The following is a 21,146-nucleotide window of genomic DNA, read 5'->3' as shown; positions in this document are numbered from 1 at the left end:
CAAGCCCAGTGGTCTCCACTTCAGTTTTCAGGCCCCAGCACCATTCCTTATACATAATCGGATGGTCAATTACATTTGAAGGATAAGCAGCTTCCTCCCGCTCCAGCCCAGAGCAGAGTGGGGAGTGAGCTTAATGAGGTCATACAGGATACCCAGGGACTAGAAGCCAGAAGTCAGCTGAAAGCCCCTTACAGAGTTCTTTGGAAAACAATAAAGAGTCTCAGGTCAACAGAAGGACAGAGTTGAGAGCCCATGGGAGTTCTGCCCGTCCCCAGGCCTCTGCCAATTCACAGTCCCTGTCAGCTTCACCCTCTCAGAAGCTGCAAGACACAAAGTATACAAAGGGAGGCATTTAATACAAAAAGTGGGGCAGGACCTGGTAAGAACTTAAATAAGGAAGATGAAGCATCAGGAGCTGGAGGCTGGGGGTCCGGCAACCCTGCGGAGTGGGATGATGCAGACTGAGTTCTGTGCCTCTTTGATCCGCCACCATCGGCCAAGCCTAGAGAACCAGAGAACAGCTGAGACCGCTCAGCCCCCACCCAGTCTTTACTCCCATCCCCACCAGGCTGCCCAGCCAGCACCATCTTACCCCTCAGTCTCAACCCTTTGGGGTCATCATGTACCTGTGTTCCTGTCCTACTCCAGCTACCAGGAAGTCCCCAGAACTGGAAAACTTGAGACTGTTGATAAAACCCACCTGAGAAGAAAAAGGAACATGGTTAAAACATTAGAGCTAACAACACCTAGTATCATGGTCACAGGCTTGAGAATGAAATCCCTGCTTGGTCAGCCCTTTACCCCTCAGGGCCTCGGCCTCCATATCTGTGAAACAGGGAGGTAGAGCACCAGTTTGGCAGGGGGTTGGGGAGGATTAAGAAGATAGTGTACACTAATTCCATCAAGAGCAGGGCCTGGGGCCTGGCTCCTGGTTGTGGGGCATCAGCGACACCAGGATCACCTTCACTGTCCGAGGCCTACACTCAGCACATCACTGACAGATCCTGTGGTTCTCCCTCAGGTCGCTCAGCACAGATGGTCAATTCCACATGTTCCAGTCATGCAGAACCAATCACAGCACGAGGCCTTTGTGCTTTTGCCCTTGTACCCGACACCCAGAACATGTCCTGGGACAGGGAGAGCAGTGGAGGAAGGGAAGGGGCAGAGGAGGAAAGAAGAGAGGGTTCCTGTCAGACTCTGTGCTAGGAACTGGCATAGCCCTAATAAGGGTTGCTTCTGTCAGGAAGAAGTCAATGAGCACATTCCAAGGACCAGGGACTCCAGGGGCCCAGGGAGTGTGGCAAAGACAGGCTAAACAGTCAAGTCCCACTTACCAGGGGGATGTCAAAGAGATGGTCAAGACACTGGAAGCCCTCCCCGCATTGCCAAAGCTTCACACAGTTGTTGTGGGAGCCTGAGGAATAAACAGATAGTGAGCAACCCCTGTAGCAGCCACCCTGGACCCACCCCACTCCCCACCTCACAGGGTCCCTACCTGTGGCCACCAGGTCCGTGTTAAGTAAGGCTGCCACTGATGACACCCAGAAGGGCTGCTCCAGGCCTGGCATCCCCTGCAGTCCATGAGCTTCACGATGTAGGACAAGTGGCCGCTTCTTAGAGAGGCTCCATAAGGCCACAGAGCTGTAGACGGGGCATGCAATGAGGGGTGGGGCAGGAGAGAAAGGCACAGAGCAGTAGGAATCAAGTGCACACACAACAGCTGTAAGGTGTAAACAAGTCACCAGCACTTTGTCTATGAAAACAATTACACCTCCTCTATAAAGGGTAGTCTACTAGGCAAGTTCAGGGCCCAATCACGGACAGTAATCAGAAGCATCAAAAAGGCAGCAGCGGGATCAGGTACAGTGGCACATGCATATAATCCCAGGAGCTCAGGAGGCTGAGGCACTAAGCAACTCAGTGAGACCCTGTCTCTAAATAAAACACAAAATAGGGCTGGGGATGTGGCTCATTGTGGTCGAGTGCCAAATTCAATCCCTAATAACACCTCCCCTGCCCCCCCCCCACAATGAAAAAGGCAGCAGGGGACTAGGGAGAGGAAGGAAAAAAGGAAGGGGGACTTAAATGGAAAAAAAATTATATCATATGCATTTATAAATATGCCAAAGTAAACCTCACCATTATGTATAACTAATGCACTTAAAAGGCAGCTCTTACCCATCATCTGCACCTGACACCATGTGCCCCTCATTGATGAGATGGATACAGTCAATGGAACCCCTAGAGAAAGGGGCTGTTAGAGGCATGGCCCAGATCCACACCCCATTCATGGAGCCCTCCCATCTGGCATGATGGCTGCCTTACTGATGGCCATAGAAGACAAGCTGAGACTCCTCAGGGATCTTCCATACGCGCACAGTCCCATCCCGGCCACCAGCTGTCACGCAGCACTCCCGGCTCAGAGCATCCAGTGCAGCCACAGCATCCTGGTGCCCAAAGCTTGAGGGCAGGATAGAGTGGGATGGGGTCACAAATGAACCCACACACCTGTATCCATGCACCCTCTGCCTGAGGATACTCACAGTGTCTCCACATAGGAGTTCTCTGCCACATTCCACACCTTCACAGAGCGGTCATGGGATGTGCTATAAAGCTGGTGGGTGCCTTTGCGGAATGCCAGCCCCTAAGGATCCATGGAGAGAAGGCAAAAGGGGACCTGGACTATAGCAGAAGACAGAGGTCGAGCTTAGGGAGGACCTCTTGAAAGCAAGTCACATAACACAGGAAGCCAGCTTTTCCAAGAACACTCTGTGAGGTCCCTCCATGAGGCTTTGTATAAGCCAGGAGCATGCCTGTGTACCCTTAAGCAGATACAGAGTTCTTAAGGCTTCTCTGACCTGACCCTGTGCAATCTGAACTTGGTCTCCCTTAGCAACTCCCCATGCCATCAGCCCATTTTTGTCCTTTACACACCACTCAACTACCCCAGAGTACAGGTTCCCTAAGGACAGCAGACCCCTAGCTCAGTGCTAGGCCTACTCCACAGGTGCCTGCTAAACATCCAGGAAGGCCCAGCTCCTCACCGACACAGCATCCCGGTGTCCTGTGAAGGTATATAGGTGCTGGCAGCTCTCAGCCTCCCAAATGAGAATGAGCTTACTGCGGTCGCCCGAGGCCTGCAGGGATGAGAACCATGGCTACAGGCATGCACTACATACCCAGACTCCTACCTGCCCCAGGGTCAACCAAGTCTTACAAGATACTTGCCGTCAGAAGAGATGGCCATGCAGAGTATGTGGGTGCAATGGCCAGGAGGCTGGCCCTCAGTATCCTTCTTGACACGTGGGATCACATGCAGTTTCTGTCCACTCTCCACACTCCCTGTCACCAGAAGAGGACAGAGGATATTGGGATGGGGGACAGGACAGACTTTGGCAACCCCCTCAAGGGGTAGCAAGGAAAAAGGGAACTCGAGTCAAAGTACCTAGTTCAGCTACTGTGAACCTCTGGACAAGTCACATCAGTTTCCAGTTAAGTGGGGGTAGTAGTCCCAATCAACACCATGAAGCCCCCAAAAAGGAAGGGATGCAAAAGTGCTCTGGGGACTGGTGGCATAGCTCAGTGGAAGAGCTTGCATACCATGCACAAGGCCCTGGGTTTGGTCCCCAGAACTGCAAAAAACTAAAAAAAAAAATTAAGTATTTTGGGACTGAAGGTATTGAGTTCTTCCTGTGATTACTGTGGGTGGATGAGGACTGTGCTCAGCTGTTGATAGCTGGGAACCCAGAAGGACTAGAGACTCAATCCTAGTTTGTGCAGAACCTCAAACATCTTCCAGTTCAACCACCCACCTGCAGCTTCATTCCTGTTAAGTCATTGTCCTTTCTTTGCTTAATGGTCTCCAGTTCCACAGAGCTCATAAGCCCAACTGCTGAGCAAAAGCAACTGCTACTACCCAGAAAGCTCCTCTTTGATAGAAAACCTGAAGACTTCCCCCATCTGAGCTCAGTTTGCCATGATGGCTCCCTCTCCCCAAATCTGCTCTCCAGGCTATCCCCAGGGGCTACATCCTACCCAGGATCTCACTCACACTTAATGATTGTGCAGTCTTTGGCGGCGGAGAATATGGCCAAGTCATCAGGAGTGATGACCAAACACGTGATGGACAGCTGGTGGCCCCGTAAAACTCGAATGTCGTCCGGGGCTGGGGCCTGGATCTGGGCAGGCAAGATGCTGGGTCACTGCAGTCAGGGGCATTATCAGACCCACCCCCAACACCATCCTTTCCCACCCACATTGGCCAAAAGGAAAACAAGACCAATGGCTGCCAAGGATGAGAACCTTACCAAACCATATCTGCCCAGGTATACACTGTGTCTCGAACAAAGAACCCCACAACCTGAGCCCCACTGGACCATCTGCCTGCTAATCTAGGTAGAACAAGTGATTTTCCCTCTAACCTCATAGCAAAGTGCCCTGCCCTCTTACCTCCTTTGCGACTGACTTCTGCAACTGGCCTCTCTGCTCAAGCTGTATGGAGAAAAAGAGAGGACTGAGGTCCTGGGAGCAGGACCAACCTCCCCCAGAACTCACCTTCCCTCCAAACTCACCACATCCTCTTTCAGGCGCCCTGCCACCTGGTCCTCCTCAAATTCACGAGCCTCAGCCTTCTCCTCCTCTGTGCAGGACAGATCGATTCACATAAACCAGGGCTAAGGTCCTTCTTTTCCCTTTCCATTTCCACCTCCACAGCTCCACTCCAGGGCTGGGCCCTAAATGCTTGGTCTATGTCCAGTGGGAAGTTCAGTCCACCTCCACAGAATGGATGCAAGTTTGGACAATCTCCTCCTAACTTATCAGATCGGTCTAAAGCCCCCTGCAGGTCTAGCCTGCCCCTGAAGGACCACTGGAGCTCTCAGCCACGCCCACAAGGCAGCCAACACTGGCAAGCCTTGGCAGCCACTGAGCAACTGTGTCAGTCGCATGTCAGGTAGCTGAGGCTGTAGCAGGGACAGGAAGGAAGGCTTCAGCAGAGTCCCTGGCCTTTGGCTGGCCTGCCCATGGCTCACCTTGCTGCCTGAGCTGCTCAAGGTAGAGTTTGGCCAAGCGCAGCTTCTTCTCTTGCACAGTCTCCTCCAGCTCCTCCTCTTCTTCCTCCTCAATCTTCCCTTGAGCTGGGCTGTGGGCAGAGGAGGCTGGGTCTAAAGAGCTCACATCACTCTTCTGGTCACTACGACTGTGCCTTCTTAATGCTCTCCTGCCATTTAACCTTCCACATCCCTAGAAGCCCTCAGGACCAGCAACTACACATGCTAAAAACTGAAGAATATGGGCTGGGGATGTGGCTCAAGCGGTAGCACGCTCGCCTGGCATGCGTGCGGCCCGGGTTCGATCCTCAGCATCACATACAAACAAAGATGTTGTGTCCACCGAAAAACTAAAAATAAATATTAAAATTCTCTCTCTCTCCCTCTCTCTCTCTTAAAAAAAAAAAAAAGAAAGAAAACTGAAGAATATGACTTACCAAACTAAAATACATAGGGCCCTGCAAAGGTAAAATTACCCAAACTACAAAGAGATCACTCAAATCTCTCAACTCTAGGGAAAGAGAAGGTTCTATAGGCTTCCAAGAGAAAGGGTCAAGAAGTCAAAAATGGTTTCAGACATTTCAACAGCAATGTTGAGAACAAGACAAAGGAGACTTATACACAAAGCTCAGAATGAAAATGTCAGTCCCTGACTGGGCACAGTGGTACACATCTATAATCCCAACTACTTGGGAGGCTGAGCAGAGACACAGCCTGGATAACTTAGCAAGACCCTGTCTCAAAATAAAAATTTTAAAAAGGGTTGTGGTCTAGCTCAATGGTAAAGCATTTACTTAGCATGTGCATAGCTTTGTGGAAGGAAGGAAGGAAGGAAGGGAGGGAGGGAGGGAGGGAGGGAGGAAGGAAGGGTGGGCCAACCCCTGGGATCCCCTGCCCAGTTAAGGCACCAATTGACAAATCAGGATATCGCCAAGAGCCAGGTGCAGTGGCACATACCTATAATCCCAGCAATTTGGGAGGTTGAGGCAGGAGGATTTCAAGGTCAAGGACAGCCTCAGCAACTTAGTAAGGTCCTAAGCAACTTAATGAGACCCTATCTCAAAATAAAAAATAAAAAGGGCTGGGGATGTGGGAATGTATTTAAGTGTCCCTGGGTTCAATCCCCAGTACTTAAAAAAAAAGGGGGGGTGGGGCAAGTTGCAAATCCAGCCTTGACAATTTAGTCATATCTTGACTCAAAGGAAAAAATTAAAAGGGCTGGAGGAGTAGATAAGTTGTAGGACTCTTGCCTGGCAAGTACAAGGCTATCTAGGTTCAAAAACATATTGTCAGATGAACAATGTGACATAGAATCTTTCTCCTTTTTTTTACCAAGGATAGAGAATGCACTTCCCAAACAAGAGGGTAATCTAAGAAGGATGATGACATGGGGTACAAGAAACAACAGATTAACACAGAGAACAGAGAAGGCAGATTCCCAAGGTGACAATCACCCCAAACATGGGGAGAAACCAGTCCAACCTGACACGAGGACCCAAGCAGACACAGGAATTGTCATTACCCTAGACTCACTGCCACGACACCATCCTGCACCATGAGCACAACCTCTGGTGAATACTAACTGGATTTGGCTTGGCCTTGTGCTGATCAAGTTCCTGCTGTCCCTCCTAAGCTCCAGACCCTGAACCAACTGAACTGAAGGCATTCATTTCATTCAAAGATGGGTCCTGCTTTGACCTGCTCCTGGGAGATGAAGGTAGGTCACAGGAACTCCAAAACAGAAAATCCAGAGGAACCCATCCCTTGTAATCATATACCTGCAGATACCGAGTCTCTGTCAGGTACTCAAATTGTGTTTCCTAGGACTCACTCGTGACCTCACCCTCAGGAAAGCCAAGGCCAGACCAGGCCCCTTCCTTACACATCCAGAGTTGAACTTCTATTTAACAATCAATTGTTGTTTAAGGATTAACACACAGGAGATAGAACTCTAAAGGAAAGCAAGGGCATATGCACTATATGATTCCATTCATAAGGCATTCTGGAAAGGGCAACTTAGAGACAGTGGTTGTCAGGGCTGGGGGTGGTAGCAGCAGGATTTTGATGGGGTTGAGGAGACCTTCTATTTCTTCATAGTGATAGTAGCTATACAACTCTGTGCTTGTCAGAATTTACAGAACTATAAACTAAAAAAGTTGAATGTCACAGTATATAAATTATACCTGAATGAGAAAAAAATTTTTGAAGATTTTTTTTTCTTTTGGTAGTGGGAATTGAATCCCGGGGTGCCCTACCACTGAGCTACATCCCCAAGTTTTTTTTGTTTTTTGTTTTTTGAGACAGGGTCTTGCTAAGTTGTTCAGGACCTCACTAAGTTGCTGAGGCTGGCTTCAAACTTGCAATCCACCTGCCTCAGCCTACAGAATCACTTGGGATTACAGGCATGCACCACTGTGCCAGGCCTTTTAAAAGATTCTTAAGCTACACATGATGGCCACTCCTGTAGTCCCAGCTACTCAGAAAGGTAATGTAGGAGGATGGCAAGTTCAAAGTCAACCTGGGCAACTTAGTGAGACCCTGCCTTAAAATAAAATTAAGAAAGGTGTAGGGATGTAGCTCAGTGACACAGTATCTGTCCATCATGTGTGAGGCCCCAGGCTCAATCCCCAGTACTACCAAAAAAAGAAGAAAGAAAGAAACCAAAGAAATGATTAACTGGAATCAGGAATAATAGTTCTAGTTCTTAACCTAAGTGGAAGGTGAGCAGAGGTTCACCATTTTATCTTTACTTTTCATATACAAATATGTTTTTGTTTTGCAGTGCTGGTACTCAAACCCAGGACTTTGTGCATGCTAGGTAAATGCTTTGTCACCAAGCTACCTCCCCAGCCATATAGTCCATTCACTCTTTGTAGATGATGTATTTCATAATAAAACATTTTAAATACTTACAAGTGCTTAGCACAGGGCCTGATGTATACATACACAATTGCACTTGTACACACATGTACACTAACACTAACCTTAGGATTAAGAAAACATATTAAGTCTTTCTGTGGGCAACTTAATGCAACACATACTCAATTTTAGAAGCAGAATTTCTGTATCAAACTCATAGGAAGGCACTAGGATTCCCTGAAATGAAAGTCTCCACCGGGTAGGAAAAATACCTTGCCTGCCCTTTGAGACCCTGCTACCACCCCATCACCCACAGAAATGAGGGAAAGCCTCCACATTCTGGATGCACCCACCACCTGCCTTTCCATTTTTTTCCCCTCCCATTCTGGCACACTTACCCTCTCAGACTTTTTTCTGATCCCTGAATGCCCTCCCTATGTCTCCATAAAACTCCTCATCATCTCTCAGGCCCTATTTAAATGTCCTTTCTCTGTCCTCTGTTCCCAGTACACACCATTGGAAGATGTATGTATGTCTCACTAGAACACATGCTCTTCACCTGCCTGCTCTCATTGAAGCCACTGCCTAGCAAGTCAAAAAGACTTGTGGGAGAGCACAACGTGCCAATAGTCCCAGCTATCCAGGATACTGAGGCAGGAGGATCATTTGAGCCCAGTAGGTTGAAGCCTCCCTGAGCAACATAATGAAATCCATCTTAAATCAAAAGAATAAAGAAAGACCAGTAATTATAACGCTGTGAGAAAACAGCGAACTAGCAAGTTTGCCTTGAATTCTCCCTTTGCCTGTCAGTCCAGCCCTGTGCTTAGCGCCCTGTCTTGAGCCCAGGAGTTCTCAATGGTCTCCCATTGGGGCCTCCGCACAGAGGTACCGCAGTGGAGGTGAGACGTCGCAGGGCCAAAATTATAGAGGGAAAAGCCACGATCTAAAAGCCATGGCCTGAAGTCGTGGGTCCTCGACCCAGCTCTGCTCGGATTCACTGAGTCTTTCATTCAGGATAAGCCTGTTTCCCCTTCCACTAAGAACAGCTTACCTCTCAGTCTCAGAGTCGCTAGAGATCTCCTCATTCATCTTGCCGCCATCCTTGAGCTTCTTCCTGTCCCCCGCAGAGTCGGCCTAGAAGACAGGACCATTTCTTTGGCCAGAGGTCTCCCGCCACCCTGCACTGACCAAGAGCCCCTGTGGGCCCTCAAGAGTCCCAGGACTGCGAAAGGCTGCAGCTCTTGGCCTGGGTCAAGCGCAAGGCTTTCCGGGATTTGGCTAACAGAGAAAGGGACGAAGCTGGCTCCAGCTGGGGTCTTGGGCTAAGGGCTGGGGAAGGAGTCTGGTTCGGGTCCTTCGAATGCATGATCCGTGTCTCAGAAGTAAGACTGACCACGGCCCACGGAAACCCCATGATCACCTTTCGTCGCCGCTTGCTGGGCTCTGCAGCGGCCCCGGCCCGAGAGGCCTGCTTTCCAGGCTTACGAGCTGCCGCGGTGGCCGACATGCTGCAAAGAGTTGCAGACGGCGCTGGAAAGTTCACGTGGCAACTAAACCCCGGGCTGCACCGCAAGTCCCCGCGCCATGACAGGTTTCTGCCGCCCGTCGAGTCCCGCCTCCCGCAACTTCATTGGGTCCACCCGAGGGTTCTGTCACGCCCCCAAATGTCCATAGGACAGAGGCTCGTGGCTACGCCTCCCAGAGACTCCATAGGCTCCGGCGCTGGGCCACCGCAGGAAGCAACTCTCCCGGCGCTTCCGGCCAGCGGCTGTGGCGCTTGCGCTCTGCTGCTGCCTGATTTATAGGGAGGGGTTGGGCCAAGAAGGCTTCCTCTGCGCTTGCGCCCCGTAGTCGCTGGGGGGCGCCAGAGATGCGGGTTTCTGCGCGACTCCTCCCCTTCGAGTGTGGAGGCAAGAGTAAACTAGCTTGGCTCTAGAAAACAGGGGGCTATCCAGGCGGTGGAAGGCATTGCCCATACCCCGGACCAAGACACTGGGAAAACTGGTCGATATGTGCTGCATGCCCCAGGCTGGACGAGCAGCGTTAAGAGCGTGCCAGTCTCTTGGGCCTTGGATGGGTCCATATCAGTGTCCCCCTCATCCGTGGGACAGGCCACCGACTTCAGCCTGCCCAGCCTCTGACTCATCCCACTGGTGGCCCTGGAATTCTACACCACCCTACTTCCCCCCTTCGTGGTGATTGCTGGGAAGTCCCTCCATAAGTCAAACCTAAGGTCCACAGAGGGTTGCTGAGACTGCCGAGGGAAGTTCACAAAGTGTTCCCAATACCAGGCTTGGTGGCAGCACCTTCTCCCAGGTTCCTGTTTGTCTTCGGTGAGTATCCTCTGCAGGGTAGGGCAGGACAGGGTGGGTAGAACTGGCCCCTGATCCTTGGTAATTCAGAGCCACTGATCTAGACTTTGGGTGGCACCCCAGAACTCTTTTTTTTTTTTTTGGTACTGGGGATTGAACCCAGGGACACTCAACCACTGAGCCACATCCTCAGTCCTATTTTGTATTTTATTTAGAGACAGGGTCTCACTGAGTTGCTTAGTGCCTTGCTTTTTGCTGAGGCTGGCTTTGAACTTATGATTCCCCTGTCTCAGCCTCTCCAGAGCTGCTGGGACTACAGGTGTGCGCTCTGCGCTCAGCCCAGAACTCTGTAAGTATGTTAGGAAAAGGCTTCTGCATCAATGGGGCCCAAGCTCTAGAGGGAGATTTGATCCAAGGAGTGCTGTCCGTCCTCCAGCTGCCGATGCCCACTCTCCCCCATAGCTCAGTGACTCAGCCCAGCAACCATGCCAAGTCTAACTTGCTGACAGGAAGGAGTGTTCTGAACAGGGTGGAGCCCAGAAGTGGGAGGGGGAGATTCTCCTTTCACTTCTGTACAACCTCAGGACATACTGAAGAACTAGAGAGAGTAGGAAACCAACCTGTTCCTTGGCCAGAGCAAGCAAACTGGACAAGTCCTGACCTTGTTCTTATAACTGAAGGAAGGGGCATGTGTGAGGCCCAGAGAGCTGGTTTGGGTTCAGACTAGAAATATAGATAGTGGGGAGTAATAAGAGGCCCCCAAAGGGCAAGGTCATGGTGGGCCAGGCTGTGCTGTGAGGTTGGGTAGTGGACAGAGACCATGGAAGCCTAAAGACCTCCTGTGCTCCAGGACAACCATGGCTCCAAAACGAAAGGCTGTGGAGCAGACTGAGAGTCCCAAGAAGAAGGGATGTCAAGGGACAGGAGAGGAAGACAACTTCTGCTCCATGGCTGAGGCCCTCAGGGCTGCACCCAAAGAGAAGAGTGTAATCCGCGTGGACCCCACTTGTCCACTCAGCAGCAACGCCGGGACCCAGGTGAGCTACATCCCTAGTCAACTGGAGCCTGCTCCTTCTAAATACAATTACACCCCTCCTCCTTGGGGGCTGAGCTCTGGCCAGGTAACTCAAGGCCCAAGTAAGTTTCAGAGCAAAGCTACATTGTCCCAAGACCACAGAGGTCAGGGCTGTATCCCATTAGGTCAAGAGAGGTCAATGTCTGCCCATCAGACCCCCAGGAGGCTTCTCCCATCACACTCAAGAAAGGGCTCTGACTCCTTCCATGTTCCAAGGGCTCACCCATATCCCTTCAAATCAGCCCTCAGGGCAGAGCCATGTCCCCCCTTGAACTCTGCTACTTGGGGCAGAGCTATGTCCTTCCAGAACTCCCCACCCCCATGCCAGGGCTTAGCCATGTGTTTTCAAAGAGCATCCCTGAATGCAGAGACATGGTTCCTCCAGCTCCAGGACAAGGCTGCCTCTGATGCCCCAAAGCAATCAGACTCCTGTTCTCATCAGACCCCCTCTTGGTGTTCAACCAGGCACCCCATCCAGCCCCAGTCAGCACCCTCCTCCACTTGCCTCTGCTCAGGTGCATGAAGACTATGACTGCACCCTGAACCAGACCAACATCGGAAGAAACAACAACAAGTTCTACATCATCCAGCTACTGGAAGAGGGTGGCAAGTTTTTCTGCTGGAACCGCTGGGGCCGGGTGGTAAGTGTCCCTTCGTCCCCATCTCTTCCTGATCAACACATGCTCCCCAGGGTCCCCAGAAGGCCACAGCTGCTGACTGTCTCCCTTCACCTCCAAGGCTCCAGGGGTACTTAACACAAGGCCTGGCTTAACATAGAGGTGAGCAAACATTTATGGTGGACACACCCCTGAAGGCTGTCACTTGCAGGGAGAGGTGGGCCAGTCAAAGATCAACAACTTCACCTGCCTAGAAGATGCCAAAAAGGACTTTGAGAAGAAATTTCGGGAGAAGACTAAGAACAACTGGGCAGAGCGAGACCACTTTGTGGCCCACCCTGGCAAGTACACACTTATCGAAGTACAGGGAGAGGACGAGACTCCGGAGGCCGTGGTGAAGGTAAAGAGGCTGAGAAGGGTGGGTGGGCTCTGGGTAGAGGAAGGAGACTGGTTGGACCAGCTGTGGGGCTTTGTCACTTTCCAACTATGCAACCTCAGGCACCAACCTCCCTCTCTGGCCTCTGTGTCTGGCCAGTCTCTGTCTAATGCCATGACCTGCTTCAAGGGCAGCTGCTCCTGACTAACGGGCCCTCTGTCCTCAGGTGGATGGAGGCCCACTAAGGATTGTGACTAAGCAAGTGAAACCCTGCTCCCTGGACCCTGCAACCCAGAAGCTCATCACCAACATCTTCAGCAAGGAGATGTTCAAGAATGCCATGACCCTCATGAACCTGGGTGAGGGTGAGGGGTCATGCAGGGTGGCAGAGCCCTGGGATGACAGGGCTGCCAGGCTGAGTCCCCCCATTCTCCCATTCCCCCAGATCTGAAGAAGATGCCCCTGGGAAAATTGAGCAAACAGCAGATTGCACGAGGTTTTGAGGCCTTGGAGGCACTGGAGGTGGCCTTGAAAGCCCCTACGGATGGTAGCCAAAGCCTGGAGGAGCTGTCCTCCCACTTCTACACTGTTATCCCACACAACTTCGGTCGCATCCGGCCCCCGCCCATCAACTCCCTTGAGCTTCTTCAAGCTAAGAAGGACATGCTGCTGGTAAGGGTTAGCAGGTGGGCAGGCAGGAGGGGGACACCAAACAGACAGACTGGGAAAGAGATGTGGGGGACAGAGGGTTGAGGAAAGTCCAGTGGGATGGACTACAGTGGGCAGGCTGAGGGACAGGGGAAGGGAAGGCCAGACAGATGGGGGGTAGGGATGGACAGGTGGACAACAGGTCCAGTGGCTTTGGGAACAGACATGTGGAAGAGGAGGGGGAGGTTGGAGGTCCAGTGGGCAGACAAGCTGCCAGTGCCTATCATCTTAGGTGCTGGCAGACATCGAGCTGGCCCAGACCCTGCAGGCAGCCCCTAGGGAGGAGGAGAAAGTGGAAGAGGTACCACACCCTCTGGACCAGGACTACCAGCTCCTCAAGTGTCATCTTCAGCTGCTGGACTCTGAGGCTCCTGATTACAAGGTAGGTTGGGCCCTGCAGAACACCATCCCTCTTCCTCTGCCCAGCTACCCTCAAGGTGCCCAGAGGAGACCTGGCCTTCAGCCTCCTCTCCCTGTGTTCTTAAGACCCAAGGAGAACTCTGGGACTAAAGGGATCAGAGGGGTTGGTCCTCGAGTCTCCCACCCTTCTTGGCACCCAGCTTCTGCTCTCCCACAGGTAATACAAAACTACTTAAAACAGACTGGCAACAAACACAGATGCCCTGTTCTGCAAAACATTTGGAAAGTGAACCGAGAAAAAGAGGTAAGAGAGTTTCCCAGCCCTTTCCCCATCACCACCCTGTCCCTTAGAGAGATAACCTTGGCTTATCTGCCCCTTGGTGAGCTGGCTAAGCAACTCTGACCAGTTTCTGCCAGCCTAAGTGTGAGTGACCAGAGGGGACTAGGCCTTGGTCACACCATCTAAACAACAGAAGAGGCACCTGGGTCCTTGCATGGCAGGCCTCTCCTATTTCCCACCCCTCCCCACACCCAGGGAGATAGATTCCAGGCCCACTCCAAGCTGGGTAATCGAAGGCTGCTGTGGCATGGCACCAATGTGGCCGTGGTGGCTGCTATCCTCACCAGTGGGCTCCGCATCATGCCACATTCTGGTGGCCGTGTTGGCAAGGGCATCTACTTCGCCTCAGAGAACAGCAAGTCAGTTTGCTATGGTGAGTCAAGCCCTGTGTGGGTGTGAAGGCGGTCTTTATCCACTGGAAACTCATGGTGGACCTGAGAGAGGAACCTTTAAAGGGTTACTAACCATAGTGCTCAGTGGGGCATCCTGAGGCTTGGAGAGCCTCAGAGGAGACACTTGGTGGAGGTGAGATAGATAGGATGAGTGCACCAACCAGACCTGCAAGGGGTGAAAGAGGAACCTTCGAGGCAAGGGGACGAGGCTGCAGCAGGCCAAGATTTCCAGGCACGTTCTGATGCTGAAACTCAAAGCAATGCCTGTTGGAGCCAAGGGCTGGGGATGCAGGACCATCAAGGGGGCCTTCTCCAGAGAGCAATGAAAAAAAGTTGAATATGTACATAGCAGGATTTCAGTGGCTGCCACTGGGGAGGTGGCAGAGGCTGGAGACTGCAGGAAGTCTGGGCTGTCACTCAGGCCAGATGTGGTGGGCACCCTGCCAAGGGCTATGGTGATGGAGGGGAGAGAATCCATGAAGAGGGATATGTGGGTGGTGGGATGAGCAGCAGCATGTTGGGGAGAGTCAAAGGTATCTCCAGTGACTTCTGAGTTTGGGTCCAGGGGTGTCCTCACTGAAGTGACCTCCCCAGCCAGGCTCCCCAGACCAGGCTGACTGCATCATTGGAAGCCACTACCACTCACCCATCCAAGAGAAAGAGATGCAAGGATTTGTCCCAGGACAGATGGGGCTGAACACCAAGAGTTCCACTTGAAGGGCAGAGAAGCCTAAGAAAGAGTGGCTGGGGGCCTCAGGAGAGCTAGCATGTGGGGTCTGAAAGATTCCAGCAGCAATATCAGCAGAGCAGACCAGGGAGAGAAAGATGCCTCCCTGGGTTTGGTCACTGGGAAGACTTTACTGACTTGGTGAAGACAGAGACAGGCAACAGGGGACAAGGAATGAGGAACAGGTGAGGTAGAGAAGAGCAGGGACAAAAAAAGCCAGCAAAGATAACATTGACACGTCAGCAGAAAGTACCCTAACCACGAGTCAGTCAGGGGTCTGAGCTGTTCCCCACTGAGCCTCCCTGTGTCCTGTAGTTACTCCTATGCGTTGTGGGTCCAAACAAGTGGGCTATGTGTTCCTGGGCGAGGTGGCCCTGGGTAAAGAGTACCACATCACCATCGATGATCCCAGCTTGACGTGTCCACCCAATGGCTTCGACAGTGTCATCGCCCGAGGCCACACAGAGCCTGGTGAGCCCCCCACACACACCTGGGAAAATAGAGAGGCCTGAGGATAGGGGAGGGGCTGAGGTGGGGCACTGGGACACTTTTAGGAAGGAGGGAACTATGGAGAGGGACAAAAAGAAGAAGCCTCCTTCACTGGAGCCCTTAACTTCGTCATCCAACAACTGTCAACAGATCTTCCCGGGCATCTGAGAGGGCTTTAAAAAGTGGTATCAGTAACTGAGCATTGAAGTAGGAGTAGGAGTTTCCCAGAGAGAAATGGGGGAGGATATTCCAGGCAGAAAGTCCAGCCTGTACAGTGGCTTGGAGGTGGGTACAAGGGGAATGAGCAGAGTTTTCCCTGTATCAGAAGTGGGGAGTGTAGGGGACAGGACAAACTGGTAAGGCCAGGGGCCAGTGACCCCTGGGTTACCCATGAGCCTTTCTGTGCCTTGCAGATCCAACCCAGGACACTGAGCTGGAGCTGGATGGCCAGCGAGTGGCAGTGCCCCAGGGCCCGCCCCTGCAATGCCCAGAGTTCAGCAGCTCCCACTTTAGCCAGAGCGAGTACCTTATCTACCAGGAGAGCCAGTGTCGTCTACGCTATCTGCTGGAAGTTCACCTCTGAGCTGCCTGCCCTGTCTACCAGGTCCTGCTAGGGGCTGGACCATGATCTTAAATCTTCCTCCCATCTCTGGTACCTCCATATCACCCCTTCTCGACAGCCCCCAAGAATATAATTCATGCCTGGCCCACTGGCCTGTAGTTCCAGCTACTCAGGAGGCTAAAGCAGGAGGATGGCTTGAAGCCAGGGGTGCAAGGCCAGCCTGGGTAACATAGTGAGACCTGCACCCCTCCCCCGCAGAAAAAATACAGTATGGGGGCTGGGGATGTGGCTCAAGTGGTAGCACGCAGGGCCCTGGGTTCGATCCTCAGCACCACATAAAAATAAAATAAAGATGTTGTGCCCACCAAAAACTAAAAAATAAATATTTAAAAAATTATCTCTCTCTTTAAAAAAAAAATACAGTACAGTCATGTCCCCTATAATAATGTTCTGGTCAACAGTGAACTGCATATACTGTAATGGCCCCATAAGATTATATTGCCTAGTGACACTGTAGCCATCTTAGTTTATATAAGCACACTCATAATAATCATACAATCACAAAATCACCTAATGATGTGTTTCTGAGTACATGTCCTCATCATTAAGCAAAAAAATGACTATACATTGTCAGTACCTATATAATAGATTTTATAGTCAATCTCTTGAACTGATTCCTCCTAGGTGAATTTTGTATCCTTTGACTCACATCTTACCAACCTCTCTTCCCTCCAGCTTTTGACTTCTATGAGTTCAATTTTTTTAGATTCCATATGTAAGTTAGATCACTTGGTATTTGTCTTTCTGTGCCTGACTTATCTCACTTAGCTTCACATCCTCCAAATTCATCCATGTTGTAGCAAATGACAGGGTTTCCTTCTCTTTTTTTTTTTTTTTAAGGCAGAATAGTATCCTGTTATGTGTATATATCACATTTTATTTGCTCATTCATCCACTGATGGACACTTGGGTTGGTTCCTTATCTTGACTATTGTGAATAGTACTGCAATAAACATAAGCATGCAGACATCTGTTCATACTGATTTCATTTCCTTTGGACTAGTGAGATTGCCCACTACTTCAATCACCCTTTCTTGTCAGGCCCTCCTGTGTCCCAGAAAGTGAACCCCCTTTCCCCTAATCCCTGTTAGCCTTGGTATGGCTGTGACCCAAGTTTTTCCTCCTAATGTGATGGGCAAGGCAGGGGTAGGGATGGATTCATTACTGGGACCCAAATGCAGCAGCCCATTGAAGGCTATGTGGCTAGAGGGACAGGCTGAGAGTGGGCCAGATTCCACACACATCAGGGCTATCCACACTGGCCTAGTCTATACATCTGATAGGTATGTTCCTCACAATATGCTAAAATTCTGATGTTCACAGGCAAGTTTATTAAACATGAACCTCTGGACTCTGCTTGTTTGTGCCACAACTTTCCAGGCCTGGGCCTCCTTTCGTTCTGTGGTGACCCAGCACATGGAAACTCTAGTTCTATTCCAAGGAGTGGGTACTCACATGGGCTAACATGGGTCATACACTTATCCCAGCCCACCCAGGGGCCACACTGAAACACTCTGTCTCCTCTAATCATTGAGTCTCCAAAAAGGACCCTCACCACTAACTAAATTGTTTATCATTCAGGGACCCACCTTGTGATTCCAACCTTTACCCTAGACATTGCCAGGTGAATCAAGCACTCTTCATGTCTTTGCATCAGATGTCCCAGTGTGTCTCATCTCTGGATATTGCAAACAAGTTATGCATCTGTTGGAGGGGAATAGCTCTGTAATCATGAAAGCAATAGCAGTTATCACCCCAGGTGACCCTACCCCTAGGTGATACTGGTGCTGGAGAGCAGGTCAAAACCCAGTCTAGGGTCATGCCTGTATTCAACTCTTATGTCTCTTTATTTTGTTACTATTTTTATTTTTTATTTTTTTTGGTACCGGGGATTAAACACAGGGGTACTCAACCCCTATTTTGAATTTTACTTAGAGGCAGGGTCTCACTGAGTTGATTAGCACCTCACCGTTGCTGAGGCTGGCTTTGAACTTGGGATCCTCCTGTCTCAGCCTCCCAAGTCACTGGGATTACAGGTATGCGCCACTGCCTTCTTGTGTCTCTTTAGTGTCCATTAATCCAAAGTTTTTCCTCAGTCCTATTTTTCTTTTATAACTGACATTATTGACAATCTCAAAGAGTGTAGGCAAGATGTTTCATATAATATATCTTAAAATTTGAGTTTCTCTAAAGTTTTGTCCTTAGTAGATTCAGGTATTTCATGGGCAGGAAACTACATAAAATGATGTGCCTTCTGAGAATTATATCAGGAGGGACATGGCCTTTTCTTGGAGACATTAATTAAATTTAATCACTTCATTGAGGCATATCCACCAAGTTTCTCCACTGTAAAACTGCCACTTATGCCCTTTGTAATTAGCCAGTCATCTTTGGGGAAATGTGAGCTATAAATACCCATTCCTCCTCAACTGTCACCCACAAACTTCAGCATCCATCAATAATATTTACTTGAACTCAATCACCTGACTCAATTTTTACTAAGATGGTTACAAATAGAAGTTACTGAGCTCCATTGTTTATTTTATACTTATTTTCTCCTTTCCATTTTTCCTTTTTCATTTTAAATTTCTTTTGGCAGTACTAGGAATTGAATCTACTGACACTCTACCATAGAGCTACTTCCCCACCCCCCACCCCTTGTTTTTTGTATCAGGTATTGAACCCAAGGGCACTTAGCCACTTGACCACTGAGCCACATCCCCAGCCCTTTTTTATAATTTATTTAGAGACAGGGTCTTGCTAAATTGCTTAGTGCCTTGCTAAATTGCTGAGGCTGACTTTGAACTGCACTCCTCCTGCCTCAGCCTCCCCAGCTTCTGGGATTACAAGCGTGTACCACTGTGCCCGGGCCCCCATCCCTTTTAAAAATATGTTTTATCTTGAAAAGTGTCTCACTAAACTGCTTGTAAGCCCAGCAGCTCAGGAGGCTGAGGGAGGAGGATTTCGAGTTCAAAGCCAGCTTCTGCAACCAATTTATTGAAATCCTGCCTCAAATTTTTAAAAAGGGGCTGGGGCTACAGCTCAGTGGCAGAGCGCTTGCCAGAGTGTGAGGCACTGGGTTCAATCCTCAGCACCACATAAAAATAAAAATAAACAAGGGCTAGGGCTATAGCTCAGTGGTAGAGCACCCGCCTCGCATGTGTGAGCCACTGGGTTGGATCCTCAGCACCACATAAAAATAAATAAAGATATCGTTATCCAACTACAACTAAAAAAAAATTTTTTTAAATAAACAAATGCATTCAATCCATCTACAACTACAAAAAAGTTCTTTTTTAATTTAAAAAAGTATAAAAAGGGCTGGGGATGTGGCTCAGTGGTTAAGCACCCCTGGATTCAAGAAAGAAGAAAGGAAGAGAGGAAAGGAGGGAGGGATGGAGGGAGGGAAGGAGAGGGGAAGGGGAAGGGGAGGGAGAAGGAAGAAAGAAAAGGGTCTCATTAAGTTGCCCTGGCTGGCCTCAAATTTTTGATCCTCCTGCTTAGTCCTCCCAAGAACTGGGATTATAGGTGATATTACCATGCCTGGCTCTTTCTTTCCTTATTAGTACAGATTCATGGATTCTTACCTTATCCAATGGATTTTAATCCATTACTATCATTATTTATTTTGATTTTCAAATTGTCCAGATTTGGTCGGAAGTTCCCTTGCATGCTCCTGTCATCTTTTGAGCATTTTCTTACTTTTTAGCATCACAGGATGTTCCAGGTTCATCTTGTACAAATCTGGAATTAGCCATTTCTCCAAGGAGACTTGGCTCTCTGGAGCAGGCAATGGTGTTTAGAATTGAAGACCTGGGAAATAAATGTGCTCCTTGATACTGGGGTGTCATTGCTTTTAAGTCCTTTTGGCAAACATGGCTCAGAACTTACAAAATATCTATTTTTCCAATTCCAATTTAGGTTTTTTTGGGGTTTGTTTTTTTTTTCTGTGTGTATGTGTGTGTGGTGCTGGGGATTGAACCCCGGGCCTTATGCATGCAAGGCAAGCACTCTACCAACTGAGCTATATCCTCAGCCCTCAATTCCAGTTTAGTAACTGAGTCCATCCATTCTTCCCCAACTCCAGATTTCCTCCCATCTCACACAGTAAGAACCTGGGTTTCCATCAATATCAATATATTTTCTCATTTGCCCTATCCCACACAAAAGGTAATTGCAGGATTTCTATCCCCATATCATTGTGAAAAATTAAGTAGAGCTCAAGATTTACTTAATATCACTCAAAAAACAACCAGCAGTTGCCTGCCAAGGCCTCCTCTCATTTATTCCACTCAATGTCATGGAACGCCTATTCTATACCAAGATCCTATTACCTGAGCACTTACTACATACTATACCCTGGGACTTTTCCAACAAGATTTCTGAGAGAACTAGCCCTTCCAGGAGCCAGAGCATACATAAGAGTCTTCCTACTCCCGTTTTTCTGACTGGTACCTCAGTTTCTTTCAGTATATGGATCAACTGATCTGATTACCCCCACTTCCCATCCCTGGGAAAGGCAGAACAAAGTCTGGTTGCCTCCAAATCTACACACCTGCTGTGCCTCCCCCATACCCGCCCCAACAGGCACCCTCAGGCGCTTTCACAGCAGAGCCTCCAGCCTCCAGCTGGCAGCTGCTAGGACCCAGGGGGCTGGCACCAGGCCCTGCCCCTCCCTTGCCAGCTCTGTCTCCAAAGTGCAACATCAGAGTGACAGCCAGTACCATCTCCGACAGAAGCTGAGTTGCTGGATCTGGGCTGGGGCAGGGGGAGAGAGCCGGCCGACTTAGCCTTGCACCCCTCCATGAGGCCGGCCAAGCCCCCAAGAGGATGGCAGCCTGGGCGTCGAGGCCACCTTCTGGGCGGCCTATGAAGTGAGGGGCCGGAGGAGCAAAGAAGGGACAGGTGATGGGAATCCTGGAGCTGGAGGCTCGAATTTGCTCTCCGCATACCAACACAGGTGAAGCCCGAGCGCTCAAATGGCCAACACCACAGGGCTGAACGCCACAGAAATCGCAGGTTCGGTGGGTTTGATCCTGGCGGTTCTCGTGGAGGTGGGGGCACTGCTGGGCAACGGTGCGCTGCTGGTCGTGGTGCTGCGCACTCCAGGACTACAAGACGCGCTCTACCTGGTGCACCTGTGCATCGTGGACCTGCTGGCAGCCGCTTCCATCATGCCGCTCGGCCTGCTGGCCGCACCACCGCCCGGGCTGGGCCGCGT

At 50.2% G+C, this 21,146-nt stretch overlaps 3 protein-coding genes across 3 annotated transcripts in view; 2 read left to right on the top strand and 1 right to left on the bottom strand.

Moving 5' to 3' along the window:
* Positions 1-337: 337 nt before the first annotated feature.
* Rrp9 (ribosomal RNA processing 9, U3 small nucleolar RNA binding protein) lies at positions 338-9,633 on the bottom strand. Its single transcript, XM_015487107.2, has 15 exons — positions 9,328-9,633; positions 8,959-9,041; positions 5,031-5,140; positions 4,572-4,639; positions 4,450-4,491; positions 4,052-4,178; positions 3,218-3,342; positions 3,045-3,137; positions 2,544-2,644; positions 2,326-2,460; positions 2,179-2,241; positions 1,496-1,641; positions 1,335-1,414; positions 627-700; positions 338-502 (listed from the first exon to the last, which is right to left on the bottom strand). Exons 1-15 carry the CDS (start codon positions 9,412-9,414, stop codon positions 409-411), a joined length of 1,428 nt encoding a protein of 475 aa, XP_015342593.1. The 5' UTR covers positions 9,415-9,633; the 3' UTR covers positions 338-408.
* Positions 9,634-9,800: 167 nt separating this feature from the next.
* Parp3 (poly(ADP-ribose) polymerase family member 3) lies at positions 9,801-18,583 on the top strand. The gene is made up of 11 exons (XM_015487106.2): positions 9,801-10,240; positions 11,070-11,256; positions 11,810-11,935; positions 12,123-12,311; positions 12,514-12,646; positions 12,733-12,959; positions 13,228-13,377; positions 13,573-13,659; positions 13,891-14,068; positions 15,130-15,285; positions 15,717-18,583. The coding sequence occupies exons 2-11, from the start codon at positions 11,077-11,079 to the stop codon at positions 15,884-15,886; spliced, it is 1,596 nt and encodes a 531-aa protein (XP_015342592.1). The 5' UTR covers positions 9,801-10,240; positions 11,070-11,076; the 3' UTR covers positions 15,887-18,583.
* Positions 18,584-20,629: 2,046 nt separating this feature from the next.
* Positions 20,630-21,146, top strand: part of Gpr62 (G protein-coupled receptor 62) — a 973-nt gene continuing 456 nt past the window's right edge. The window contains exon 1 of the mRNA XM_048794541.1: positions 20,630-21,144. Within this exon, the coding sequence (XP_048650498.1) occupies positions 20,905-21,144 (240 nt within the window). The 5' untranslated portion in view covers positions 20,630-20,904. The remainder of the gene's footprint in view (positions 21,145-21,146) is intronic.

Source organism: Marmota marmota, unplaced genomic scaffold (assembly GCF_001458135.2).
Source record: "Marmota marmota marmota unplaced genomic scaffold, marMar, whole genome shotgun sequence".
Taxonomy (NCBI): domain Eukaryota; kingdom Metazoa; phylum Chordata; class Mammalia; order Rodentia; family Sciuridae; genus Marmota; species Marmota marmota.
This window is presented reverse-complemented; position numbering and strand designations above follow the sequence as displayed.